This window comes from Stegodyphus dumicola, chromosome 4 (genome assembly GCF_044657685.1).
Source record: "Stegodyphus dumicola isolate Sdum_Otavi_A_Nest chromosome 4, ASM4465768v1".
Classification (NCBI taxonomy): Eukaryota; Metazoa; Arthropoda; class Arachnida; order Araneae; family Eresidae; genus Stegodyphus; species Stegodyphus dumicola.
In genome coordinates this window covers 162,053,874-162,067,744 of record NC_140771.1, presented here as the reverse complement: position 1 = coordinate 162,067,744, position 13,871 = coordinate 162,053,874, and the positions used below count along the sequence as shown (strand labels likewise).

Here is a 13,871-nt window from a genome sequence, read left to right as displayed (position 1 = left end):
TTCTGTATGAATTTTATACATTAATGTTATGGAATTTTATATTTTGAATTCTAAAAGCGTCATGTTTATTTAACTACCTAGATGTTTTGCCTTACTTAAATTATGAAAAGTTAGGTATATTTTTTCAGTACTCTTTTTTTTCATTCCATTCCATTCATTAAAACTGTTCCTAACACTGCAGAAATTGTGGAAACCTTTCTATATACTTGTTGTGGAGCTGTGAAAAGGGTAATTTTGGGTGGCATGTGATAACTTTTATTTTATTGCTTAAAAATTTCTTATATTGGTTATTAATGATTTGCTAAGCAAGAAAAGGAAATATTCTATAACGAAATCATTTAAAAAATTGGCTTGAAAATTTTAAAATTATTTAAAATTGCCTAGTTGTTAGTATTTATGCATATATTCATTTGTGTGCATGCGATAAACAAACTGAACTAGCACATTAATAAGTATTTCAGCATAACTTTTAAATATTTTATTAAATCTCTTAAATGGAAATGTAAAAATAGAAGAAAGGCACACATTATTATTATTGTTGTTATTATTATTTGTAAAATTATGCTTTTAGAATTATTATTTCGGTGAACATTCATGGTCATGTTTTTCTATAAGAAGGGGTCCATGGGCAGTTAAGATTTAAGAACCCACTGATTTAGAGCAAAGAATTGTAAAACATCAAAGTACCTAAGAAAATATTTTTATTTATCTCAAAAATTGGTAAACTAGAGACGAAAAATGCAATTACTGCATAATATGTAACTTTAAATGCAAAATGTGTCAGTTACTGTTTCTCCTTGTATATATGTATTTCTTAATAGGAAAGATGACAGAACGACACTTCTTAAGAAGTTCGATTTAAATAATATTTTATTATGTGTAATAATATTTTATTATCTTCCCTTTTTCAGAGTTTGATAATCCTCACTCCCTTGTTATCTTGGTGGAAGAAGAGCTCATTGCAATAGATTTGGAATCAGAGTTTTGGTCACCTTATAAGTATCCATATTTAGAAATACCTCATTCTTCATCCATAACTTGTTACCAGTTTTGTCCTAACGTACATGATGATTTGTGGAAACAACTCGCTGCATCATCTCAAAGTATGCCTGCTCAAAACATTTCTGAAAATGTAAGTATGATTTCTACTTGGTGTTTGTATGTATTTCTGTTGAATTAGGATATGAATCCAATTATTTCTTTGTGGAAACTTTTATCAAAGAGTATAAACCTGATTTTTAGTTTTAGATCTTGTTTTAAAAAATTTTGACGACTTAAACTATTAAAATAACCAGTTATCTAATTAAAGCAGAAATAATTTAGATAATGCAATTAATTATCTGCAAAATGGAACAGATTCATTAACTTGATACATATAAAAATATTTGCAGTGTAATTTAAAACAAAGTAAATTAAATGGACATTAAAGTAAGTAATTTTTACAATTTATTCACAACACATTGATAAGTTATTTATGTAACTTTTGTTAGTGTAGATTTTACTTTTCACTGTCATTAATTTTTTTAAAGGATAAAATAATAAAATAAAACTTGCAGTGAGTATTGATTATGTATTTAATGATCAGCATGCATTTTACTCATAAGTGGCTTGGTAGAAATTAGGAACTGGCATTTCAAAAGACAGCAGTGGTTTAATCTCATTAGTTCCTTTTTCCATTTTTAGTAGCAATAAAACAAAAACATGTGTTCACTATATGAACAGAAAAATTGCTTGAAATTTCCAGAAGTTTATAAATTCCAAGATATTTTTTGACTAATGATTGACCCAGATTTTTATCTTATTTTTAAAATTTCTTTATCAGTGTAGTCCAATGTATTTTATATAGGTCAAACTAAGAGTTCTTGAAATTTCATATTAGCCACCTCAAATAAAACTTATACATTTGGAGTAGTACAGTCAAAAGTCGTTAATTCGGACACCCATAATTCGGAATGATCTATAATCCGGACATCAAAACTAAAAACTTTCTGCGCATGCGCCGCATTGACACATGTGCAGAGGCGTTCACGCGTGCGCGTAAGACCTTTTACGACTGCGCATATGAGTGTGCGCAAGTGCAGAATACGTTTTCGCGTGTGCATTTTATGTATAATGGACGTATAAGCTAAATAATTATCTATTTCAGTTAATGTTGATGATTGCGTTGTTCCTTAATTTTCGAATTGCATCCGGCTTATTATTTTTTGCAGACTGTAAGAGCAATTTTATAAAAGTAAGCTTAAACTTTCGATTATATCAAATAGAATTTCCGATATATATTTGTTAATATGTAAAGGATCTAAAGCGAAAGTATGTTTTGAAATCCGAAATCTGTTTATCAATTTCACGCTGCTCGGCTGCGGGCGCGTAATGAATTGGAAGTTGATTTGTCAGCACTATCCTTATCTTCAGCGCAGATGTTTTTATTTTATTTGGCTTATAATTCCTTACCAAATGTAGTATTTCATCTCGATATGCTTCGTCTTTGATATGATTTAAAACAAGTTCCTCGTCATTATAATTCGCTTCCGATAGCGAAGAAAAGTGACAGAGGTTATTGAAAACAAAAAAATTTCGATTGACAAATTAGTCGGTGTTCTTGACACAGCAATTATAGGACTTGAACGGCGGAACTTTGTAACTGAACAAGAAATTATGTCTGTTTAATAGAATTAAAGAGAAAGTATTATCACATGAAACGAAGCAGAACTTAAACAACTTACATTGAAAGAAATGTTTAATCAAGTAAACAAATAAATATTAAGCTTTTTCTTTTTGCAAATTTTGATACCCTTTAGATCATAATTGTTCTTTATTTCATAAATTACGGTTTCATATTTTTAATTTTAGAATTTCTGCATGCCATCTTACGAGATTTAAACTGATGATCTATAATCCGGAAAAATCGATAATCCGGAATCGCCGAAGTCCCGACGAGTCCGGATTAACGACTTTTGACTGTACTTAGTCAAAGAGAGGAAATGATTATGAAATGCATTTAAAAAAAAGAAAATATTTCTTAAGCAAAAAAGGTAACTTTTGTTTATCATTTGAAATTCTGTGCAGAGTGTTTTTAAATTGCCTAAATTGCAAACTACTATTCTTCTTAAAATTCAAGAAATAATTTCTTAAGAAAATTTTCACAAAAAATTATTTTACTTTGTAAACTTATAACTGAAATATTATAATTTTGATGAGATCAAATTGTAATTAAAGTGCAAAGATGAGAAAATGGTGAAAAATTTTTTTTTTGTTTTAATATGTGCAAATTTCTTACAACCATTATTATTATTTGTAGTATAGTCATGGGAAAGAGTCAGTGCTAGATATTTTACTGGTTCTGCCATCCAGTGCCTCCCTAAAATTTTTAAAATTTGCACCTCTATATTCTGTTACCTGGTATGGTTGTATCTGTTGCTGCGATGCTGGTCATATATCAATAAAATAGAAATGAGAATGTTTTTACATATTAAGAAAGGATTATTGTGATAAAGTAGAAAATTAACATTTAGCAGGGAGAATGAATCAAATTGATATGGAAGAGTGTTTTATGGTAAAGAAGGTAAATTTTACATTAGGATAAGGACATAGAACAAGCTACTAAGAAAATTTGTCATATGTACTAAAACAATACTTGTATAATAAATCCTCCAATACCATCTCTTAAAAGTTCGTAAATCTTAATAATTTTTCTTTTTTTTTCTGAAATTATCCAAGAATATGAATTGGTTATTCTTTTATCTTTACATTTTCTAAACCTAGCAACTTCTATAACTTTAATTTTGGGGCTTCTTCTTCTACTTTCAGTATTCGAGAATATTTATATACTTTTAGGTAAAAAACATAGCTTTGTTTTTCCTTACTTCTCTTCTGTTGAATGGGAGGTATTGTTCGTCTGCCGTAGTACTGTGTAAATAAGAAATAAAGAACATTTATGCATAATTAATTGCTCATTATGATGAAAAAGGAATTATGTAGGTTTTCAAATGTATTTAGTTTAAATACATCGTTTTGGCTCCTATCGAAAAAGCTTTTAATTTGAGTAAAGTTTCAGATTCATAGAAAGAAATGATTAGGCATCTTCTCGCTCATAATCTGAAATTCAATAATAAACCTTTGAAACCAAATCTAACCACAAGAGAAAGAGGTACAATGCTCGAAATTCATTCTAACCCGAATATTATCATTTCAAAGGCCGACAAAGGTGGGCAGATAGTTGTCATGGATAAGAACACTTACATCGATGGTCTCACTAAACTCTTAAATGCAGGACCATATAATCCGATCCCTAAAGATCTTCACTTTCGGACCTGTCACAAATAAAAATTGCGATCAAATCTTCACAAATCCTTTCAAGCAACTTAAAACATTCACTTATCCCATCTGTTGCAAATTGTGCCAAATTATATGCTATGCTCTTCCCAAAATTCATAAAAGTGATATTCCTTTCCGCCCTATTGTATCACATTTAGGTACTGCCTTGCATCCGTTAGCTAAATATTTAGTTTCAAGATTTTCAACTCTATTAGACAATAACATTTACACTATAAAAAATTCAATAGAGTTTGCAAAAAAGGTTAAAAACATTTCTCCTAGAAATGTACTCAGGGTTTCTTTTGATGTAAAATCATTATTCAGCAATGTTCCTGTGGAGTGTGCATTAAGATGTTTAGAAACTAGACTTCGCGAATTTCATTTCTCTTGCATTGAAATTGAAGAGCTAATTTCTCTCACACAACTCTGTTTGAAACAAATGCATTTTGATTTCCAAAATAAAAATTACAAACAAACTGAGGGATTAGCCATGGGAAGCCCCCTCAGTCCCATCCTGGCTGATATATACATGCATTATTATGAATCAAAATTGTTTGAAACTTTAAACTTCCCTGTATGGTTCTGCTACGTAGACGATACTTTTACCCTGCTTGATGAAGGTAATAAAAATGATTTAAATAAAGTTCTTTCAACAATGAATTCCATTGATCCTGCTTTTTCAGTTCACTTTTGAACTTGAGACTTGCAATTCTCTTCGGTTTCTCGACATTCTGTAAACACATCCAACTTCAGTACTACGGTTTACTGTAAACCTTCATCGGTTTGCCTTCCACCACACTTCAAATCATGTTATCCGACTAAACAAGAGTTAGCTTCATTTTATTTCTATGTTTTCCGTGCTCTTCAAGTTTGCTCCTCCAAACTATTCCTTGATGAAGAACTGAATTATTTAAAAGCAATAGTTATTGACAGGGGCTTTTCTGCCAACATTATTAATCAAGCGGTTAAAAAATTCTCATCTCAACACACTCTTGAAGAGAAGAAGAATATTAAACCAAAAGGCACACTCTTGTTTTAGGAGATTATAAAAATTCTGTTTTCATTCCTTTCTTTCCATCAATTGGCTATGAAGTTGCACGTATTTTGCAGAAATTTAACTTTCGGGTCGTTTATTCTCCCATCAATAAAATTCCGAATTCCATACTCAAGGACCCCATTCCAGATATGAATTTCTGGGATATTTACAGGATTCCTTGCCGTGTGGTTTAATTTACATTGGGCAAACTAAGAGAGCCTTAAAATTTCGCATCAAGGAACATGAAGCATATGTTAGAAAAAAGGAAAACACCGAAGTCTTCTGCTGCCCAACATTGTTGGTCCGAAAATCACACTTTTAATTTTCTGCTGCCAAAATTATTCAAAAAACATCTTTCATTGGTGAAATGGATTTTCTAGAGGCATTTCACATTTAAAAAAAAAATCTTTATATTCTAGTTTACGACCCCTAATTCCAATCCATCTTTTCCTTCAACCTTTAAAGAAATTATGTTTTAGTTCTGCTTTCATCAACATATGGAGTCAGTAGTTTGTCTCCTATCCAGGCTTTCTTATCTTATCTAATCATTATATCCTATCTCGTTCATAATGCTTTTGCAGCTGAGGATGTTGGTTCGGTAAAATTATCAAAACTAGTCCTTTGAAAAAAAAAATGCTGATTTTTGTTGTTTGAATTCTAAATTAGCATTTGTTCAGCATGTTATATGTCTTAAATGTTATATCTTGTTACTTTAAGAATGTAGTTTTTTAAGTTTCAAAATGTTACAAAGTACACTATTAATATAATCCCCTATACAAAGTAAGTTTTATTTATGAAAATTAAGTGAAATATTTTAGATGCAGTGAGACTTCTCATCTGCTGTGTATGGCCATTGTCTGACTAATATGATGTTTGGACTTTATTCTTTTATTATTGGAAAATTTCTCAATATGTGGCAGAAATTATTAGTGTTATTTAGAGTTTATATCTGCCTGTTAGAAAATTGCTTTTCCTTCTTTTATGAATTTTCCTTGTATGGGGTTGCTTTAATGGATATGTGATTTTTAAAAGAGATGCAGGAACTGATATTTGAATTTCTGAAATTTAGGGTTTAAAGTACACTTGCATAAAGATTCTTCTGTACATCTTATTTTTCTGCTTGAATACAATGTTCTAATTTTGAGTATAACTTTTACATTCTTTTCATTTTCATTATGTAAGAAATGACAGAATTGCTTTAGAGACTAAATATGCCTATATTCTTTTTATAATCCTTTATCATTTGTGATCCTGCAATTCTGATTTTTCACAGTTCCATAATGCTTTAGAAAAGGTATAGAAATGGAAAACTGCAATCTTCTTTTTAGTCCAAAGGGGCTTTGTCCCTGAAGGACTATTGTTTTCGTTTTGTGATTTTACATTAAAAACTTTAAAAGGCTGTATCACTTTTCAAATCGTTGCCACCAAATACTATCACTCTTTATTATATTTGAAGAAATTAAATAATGAAGAATCTGTATAAATGTGTATGCTTCTCGCATTGTGATAAAACAGCAATACCTAGAGCGATCCAATTTTGAATGACTTAATTTTTATTAACAAACTCAATGATTTAAAAGCGAGCAATGGCAACACTCTACGGGGGAAAGAAAACCTTTTTATCTCCAGCACGCAGAACTGTGTATCAGAAATTCTAAAGATATATTCATTTCAAAATTATTTTGCTACATTGCTGTTAAAATGAATTTTATGGTTTAAGTGCAAAGAACATGATATTTAATAAATAAAGGTAACACACAAAACATTAAAAAACGCCCCTTTGGACGTAATTTAAAATATGAAACCTTTTAGATTTTTGTAAAAAAATTTTATTTAATTATTATTATTATTATTATTATTATTATTTTTTGTAAGAATAGTTTCTAGTTATAAGTAATTTTTAGCATAGTTTTTAGACTTATCAACCAAGTAATAAAATAGATTAACACTAAATATCTATCGAAATATTACATTAGGTGAAAGTTTACAAATCTTCTGTCAATAAACCTTTCTGTTCATGTTTTATACTAAATGTATTATACAGGGCTTTCTAAGAGAAAGGTGATTTGCATTTGGGTTACACTTAGGAAAACCATAAAAACTAAATGTAGCCAGTTATTTGCCATATGGAACTGCTATTGTTCACCACTCTTTTTCACCCAGCCACTTGATGGACATTAAATTGCATTGATAGTAATGATTTATCCAGTCTGGCAGCTCTTTGCACATTTTGCTGTTTTTATTGAAGAATTTTCTCAGTGTTTTCATTTTGAATATACTTTTAACTAGTGAGTAGTGTATCATCTTTGATTGTTCTTCTTTCAAAAAGGGATATTTGTCTCTAAAAGGGGTAATTGTTTTCATATAATAACAATGAGTTTTGATGGAAAAATAACTACGTGAGTATCATTTCCTTTGCAATCGGCATTCTGTGAATTCATGAATCATCATCATAATACTGTATTAATATAGGGTGTGTAGCGGTCCTTACAAGTGCTTATAAGTCCTTATATTTGAAAATAAAATATAAAGGCCCTTATAGGTGCTTACTTTTTCTCTAAAGCACTTATTTTTTTTTCCCATGCTTATTTTTTTTTTTAAATGCTTTTTTTTTTTTAATGAACGCACATCCCCCCGTATCAAAGCCTAAACTAAATAAACAACTTTTCTTCCTTATATGGAATGTTAGATGGTGAATCATACACCTGTAAATAGCTGTTCACCCCTTTCTCTGCATTAATGTAACCTTTGATGCACAGGCAGTCTTTGATAGGCAGGTCCACATCTTCTTCGTATTGGTCAAGGAATTACGAAAGGGGTCGAAAATTCCGGTACATTCTGTATTCTTTTCCTCCCACCCAAGACTACAGATGTTTGAATTTGTATCAAGATATTAATAATTTGCATTCTCATTCCACATGGTCAGTTCATATTTGCCTTTATTATAATCGTTATGCTTATATTATGAGCATATGTATGAATATTTATAATAACATATTTGTAGTAACTACTGAAGTATAGATAAACTTCAAAAATGAGTAAGTGTGTTTTAACACAGATTGGCTTTCTAAGGAATAATATTCAGAATGGCTTAAATAAAGTGAATTTAATTGTGAGGCCATGTGTTCCTGGTGTAAAACTAAAATCAACCAAAAAAAAAGTTTACTTATGTTTTTCTTTCTATTTAGTTATTATTGATTCAAATGTGTGAAATTAAAGTCTTCCGTGGACTGCTGATTTATTTATTTAAATAATCATTTTCTGCTTTCTAAAAGTTTTTTTTCATACTATTCATATATATCCATCCTTTGTATTATTTGTGTATTTCACGCGTATCTTCAAAGTTGGGAATTTGGGGTTTCCATTTTCAATTTTTTTGCCAATTCATTGCCACTGTAGTACGGAAGTGGAGTGTCCTAAGATTCCGGATCCTCCCCTTTCTTTTAAAAATCTTGAATATTGAAACCATTACAGTTTGCAGTGAAAAACACTCCAGATTGGTAAGTCTCTTTAACAAAAGAGACTTTTTCTCCTTTATTTAATTATTTATTCTCCGAATACTGGCAGCTGCTGATTCCAATTGCTTAATATAACGTGCGGAAGTATTAAGGTGTGTGTATTGCGCAATAACGTTTGCAATATTTTGCAAAGATAATTAATTTGATATTCAGTCTGAGATTTGTTTTATGAGCACTTAAAAAGAGTTTTACTGTGCTAAGCAGAATATTTTTCAGTTCCAATGGGCTATTTTTATATGATGCACTTATCGAAATATCAAAAGCATTATTTAGCCAAAAAATCTAAAAAATGGCTACAAGCTACTCCTTGTTTTTCCAGTTATGTTCGAATATTTGGAGTTTTCAGATGTTCGGCAATTTCCGAATATCCCGGTTAGTTAAGCTTTTACTATTAAAGGATGACTGCATGAAGCAAGTTCCCGTCTTCTGATTTCAGAAATGTTCCTCTTTTTACTTATTTTTACGTAAATTACTTTCCTATATATGTTAAAGGAAAACCATTATATAATGAAAATGTTCTGAATTTTGATTTAAGTTGTCCGGCTATTAATTTCCAGGGCTCATGAAATAACTCAGAAGAAAAAAAGGTTAAACACATAGCCATTTAATATGATTCAAAGTAATCCCCATCATCCGTAATGCATGTCTGTGCTCGGCTGTACAAATTTCGGAAAGAAGTTTTAAAGTCCTCTTTTGGAATGCTCTTTAATAGTGACGTTACAGTTTTCTTGATGGCTTTGACATCCTGAAATCTTGTTCCTTTCAGCGTAGGAAACAGGAAAAAGTCTGTGGTTGCTAGGTTTGGAGAGTATGGTGGATGCTGCATTTCAATGACACCATGCTGGGCTATCGCCTCACAGGCAATGCAATGTATGGGCGGGCATTGTCATGTAGCAGCAGCCAACTCCCATTTTATTGAAAATGAGGCCTCATTCTACGAATTCGTTTTCGAAGTCGGTTAAGAACTTCTGTGTAGAACTGTCCATTGATAGTCATGTTAGGAGGAAGAAATTCATAATGAATGAGTCCATAGCAATCAAAGAAAGCGATTAACATGACCTTGATTTTGGACTATTCAAATCGAAATTTTCTCTGCCTTGGTAAACTTGGAGAGCACCATTTGGAGCTTTGACGCTTCTTTTCAGGGTCATATTGATAACACCAAGACTTGTCTCCCATGACTATCCTATCCAGGAATGCAGGGGCAGCATCAGCGTTGTCGATAAGTTCGTCACATGCATTCAGTCTCAATTGCTTTTGTTCATCGCTTAAATGGTGAGGAACGAATCTGGAACAAATTTTGCGTTTGCCTAGGTCTTGTGTCAAAATTCGCCAAACAGTCTCTTTGTCCGTGTTGAATTCATTGGCGAGTACTCGAATAGTCAATTAACGATCACATTTCACCATATCGTGAACTTTTTCAATTGCTTCCGTCGTGCATACTGACTGAGGCTGGCCGGCCTGTGTGTGGATCATCATCAACGCTTTCGGGACTAAAGCGTTTAAACCATTCAAAAGTTCTTGAGCAAGATAATGCTTCCTCACCGTAAACTTGTTTTAACATTTCGTAGGTTTCTGCAGCTGTCATGCCCAATTCGTACCTGCCAACTTTTACGAATTTTTCGTAATTTTTACGAAAATGCGTTTGTCTTTACGATTTTACGATCGTAATCCATTTTTTACGATTTTTTTCTTTTTCAAGTGTTTTCAGTGATTTTTGTCGAAATTTTAGAATTTTTCGCCAATTCAGAGATTTTCGCCAATTGCATCGTGTTTTACCGCCAACTACCGACTACTTCGAATCCAAAAACCTGCGGTTTCTCCCAACTCGCCGCTTAACCAGCGAATCCAATGCGCTGAACTTGCGTTTCCCCACTCTTTTCTTTGCGTGATCCAATGCGTTTCTCCCACTCTTTTCTTTGCGGGCGCCAGATTATTTTTTTCGCGTTCGCTTCAGCAGCAAGGGAATTACTCAGCGAGCGTGGATTGTCGCATTCTGTTTTTTTCTTGTTTGCACGTGCTACGAATTTTCTTAATACGTCGTTGTTACGAAATGTCACTCATTTCAAATGAGTTAAAAAAAACCCATATTCTCAATATTTTCGGCCTGCCTACAAAGCCGAATTTCCAACAATTAAAGAATCTTTCAAAGGAAATAACTATGCATTTTGCAACGTGTGCGTGTGTGACTTCATAATAAGTCATGGCGGAAGAAGTGACGTGAAGCACGTTAAGTCTAAAAAGCATGAAGTTAATGCTTCGGCTTCGACAACGTCAAAGAAAGTGGATGATTTGTTTTTTTCAAATTCGGCTACGAATTCGGATACCGATGTCATTTTGGCAGAGTGTTTGTTTACTGCATTCCTCATCGAACACAACGTGCCGCTAAGCGCTGCCGGTCAACTTTTCAGATGGATGTTTCCTGACTCCAAGATTGCTCAGAAATATGCTTGTGCTCGCACGAAAACATCTTCTATTGTGAACGAAATTGCTTGCAATGCACAAAGTAAAACGATAGCTGCACTCCAGAATTCAGCATTTTCGGTGTCAATCGATGGCAGCAACGACAGCGATTGGAAGCTTTACCCCATCATTGTCGCATATTTCTGTGATGTTTCTAATGAAATGAAAGCTCATCTTTTGTGTCTTCCATTGTTAAATGGAGACGCTACGGGGGAAAATATTGCCTCCTTGGTAATTAATGAGTTGACAATGATCTTATAATTGGAAATCAAACCAGGGAACTTGTAAATTCTTTGAAAGATCATGAGAAAAAAGAATTTTTTCAATGTGTTAGAAAGTACTTTTCCTCAGCCTGTGATTACATTGTAAGGAAGTTTCCTTTGCAAAATGAAGTTCTTTTAAATGCTGAAGTGGCAAATTTGAAACAAATTGAAAATTCATCTTTTGAAAAGATTCGATTTTTTATTGATAAATTTCCATTTTTGTTAACAATTAAAAAAAATGAATGCCATAATGATGGTTTAGATGAACTACAGAACCAATTTTCTGCTGCACAGTTTGAAGACTTTGCCAGTTCTGGAGAAGATAGACTTGATGTCCTCGTTGGTACCTTAAAAAGAATAAAGAGCTGATGGAACACCAAAATATGATAGACTAGCAAGAGTTTTATGTGCTATTCTCGTAATTCCACAAAGTAATGCTGAGTGCGAGAGAGTCTTCAGTGTTGTGAAGAAAAACAAAACTATGTTTCGTTCTTCAATTTCACCAAAAACTGTAGAAAACATTTTAATTGCTAAATGTTATGAGGAAACTAATTGTTATGACAGGAAATTTTCCAAAGAATTTTTGGCTAAAGCCAAAAAATGCACTCTAAATTCATTGCAATAATTTTTTTTGTGTAACATTAAGTTCTTGTTTTATGTTTCCTAATAAATTTTTTAGTTACTACTTAATTGAGATTTACTAATGTAAGTACAATTTTTTTTTTCTATTTGTATAAATTGTTAATTTTTTAATATCAAAGCATGATATTAATTCTTCGTGTTCTTCTGAATTTTGGAGAAATCTTTTGAATTTGGGGGAGAAATCTTCTGAATTTTTATCTTTAGAGGTTGGCAGGTATGCCAATTTGAAGCAAAATTTAATGTTAATTCTTTGTTCCATTTTTACTTTGACAAAAGGAATTTAAGAGCTACACTTTAATGTACTTTTACACGAGAACCACTTACTTCAAAATGGCGCTGATTGCACTGCACATGCGCAAGAAAACGCTCTTCAATATGCAATCATTAGCACCATCTTCCGACTTTTCCTTCTCCTACAGTTATGTCAGTCTTGAAAATTAATAGGCAGACTTTGTATATATGTTAAGGGACAACCATTATATAATGAATATGTTTTGAATTTTGATTTAAGTTGAATTATTTAAATACAAGTGGAAAAAAAAATAAATGTACATTAAATTCTATTTATTTTTAGGTGCTAAACACGAAAAAAAAAAAAAAAATTCTGAAGAGAGAAAAATACAGCTATTGGTAGAATAACAGTATCCTCCTGTTAGTGTTGCACCTCCAGTTCTCCCAGTGTTATTTGTTTTTCCTGAAATTCAGATACTTTAGATGATGCTGTAGGAGCTTCAAAGAAATCCAAGATAGATTTTGGAAGCTGAAATATTTTGGTGTTTGAAAGTGGTGACAAATTAAAGATATCTAGATTACAATACTCTTATAGATCTAGCAGTGACATAGGCAAACTTCTTCTAAGTATGTTCTCTGTCAGTGTTAGAGCAAGACACTGTTTTTGTAGTGAGAGAAAACTTTCTTATTTCTGCCGTTTTGGTTTAAAACCATATTTTCAGAGTCTCGTGTATAATGAATTTAAGAAGCTATTCCACTTTATCTTGTTATTTGATGAGATTTTGAATAAAACAAATAAAAAAAGCAAGATTTGCATATTAGATGTTGGCAGTCTGATCAAAATAAAGTTGTAACTCGATTTTTAACATCTGTTTTCATGGGACAAGCAGCAGCTGCTAATATTTTTGCAAATTTTCAAATGGCAGTAAAAAAAACTAGATATAAAAAAGCTGCTACAAATAAGTATGGTTGGGCCAGCCGTAAATTGGGTAGTTAACAGCTTGCATATTTTGAACAATGCTTTCTGTAAAGGAGCAACTTTTACAAGTTGGTATATACCTTCTATTTTAAGAGATTGAATTTGGATTGGATTATTTTATTATGGCAAAGCACGCGAGGGCTATCTGCTTAAAAGGAGGGTGCCTTTGTGGAGGACTTTCTAAGAGAAACTGTCTCATATACACGTTACACATGGGGGAAACCATGAAAACGCCCATGCAGCCAGCCTGTTCGCGGGATTCGAACCTTGGACTGAACTACCAGTGTTCAGCGTCTTTATCACTCGGCCGCTGGTGGGCCTATTTTAAGAGAACTGTACCATCTATTCAAAGATTCTCCATCACATCGAGAAGATTTTTTTAACAGCATGTGACACATGCTGTGTGCATAAAACTTTACCACTGA

The 13,871-nt window shown here is 32.1% G+C and overlaps 1 protein-coding gene across 6 annotated transcripts in view; it reads left to right on the top strand.

The window, feature by feature from the left end:
- Positions 1–13,871, top strand: part of LOC118200960 (lethal(2) giant larvae protein homolog 1-like) — a 280,707-nt gene that overhangs the window by 112,938 nt on the left and 153,898 nt on the right. For all 6 annotated transcript variants that reach the window (XR_015040817.1, XR_015040816.1, XM_085815717.1 and 3 more), the window contains exon 11: positions 912–1,132. Coding sequence is in view for 4 of the 6 variants with exons in the window: in XM_085815717.1 (XP_085671843.1) it covers positions 912–1,132 (221 nt within the window). In the remaining 2 variants the exon portion in view is untranslated. The remainder of the gene's footprint in view (positions 1–911; positions 1,133–13,871) is intronic.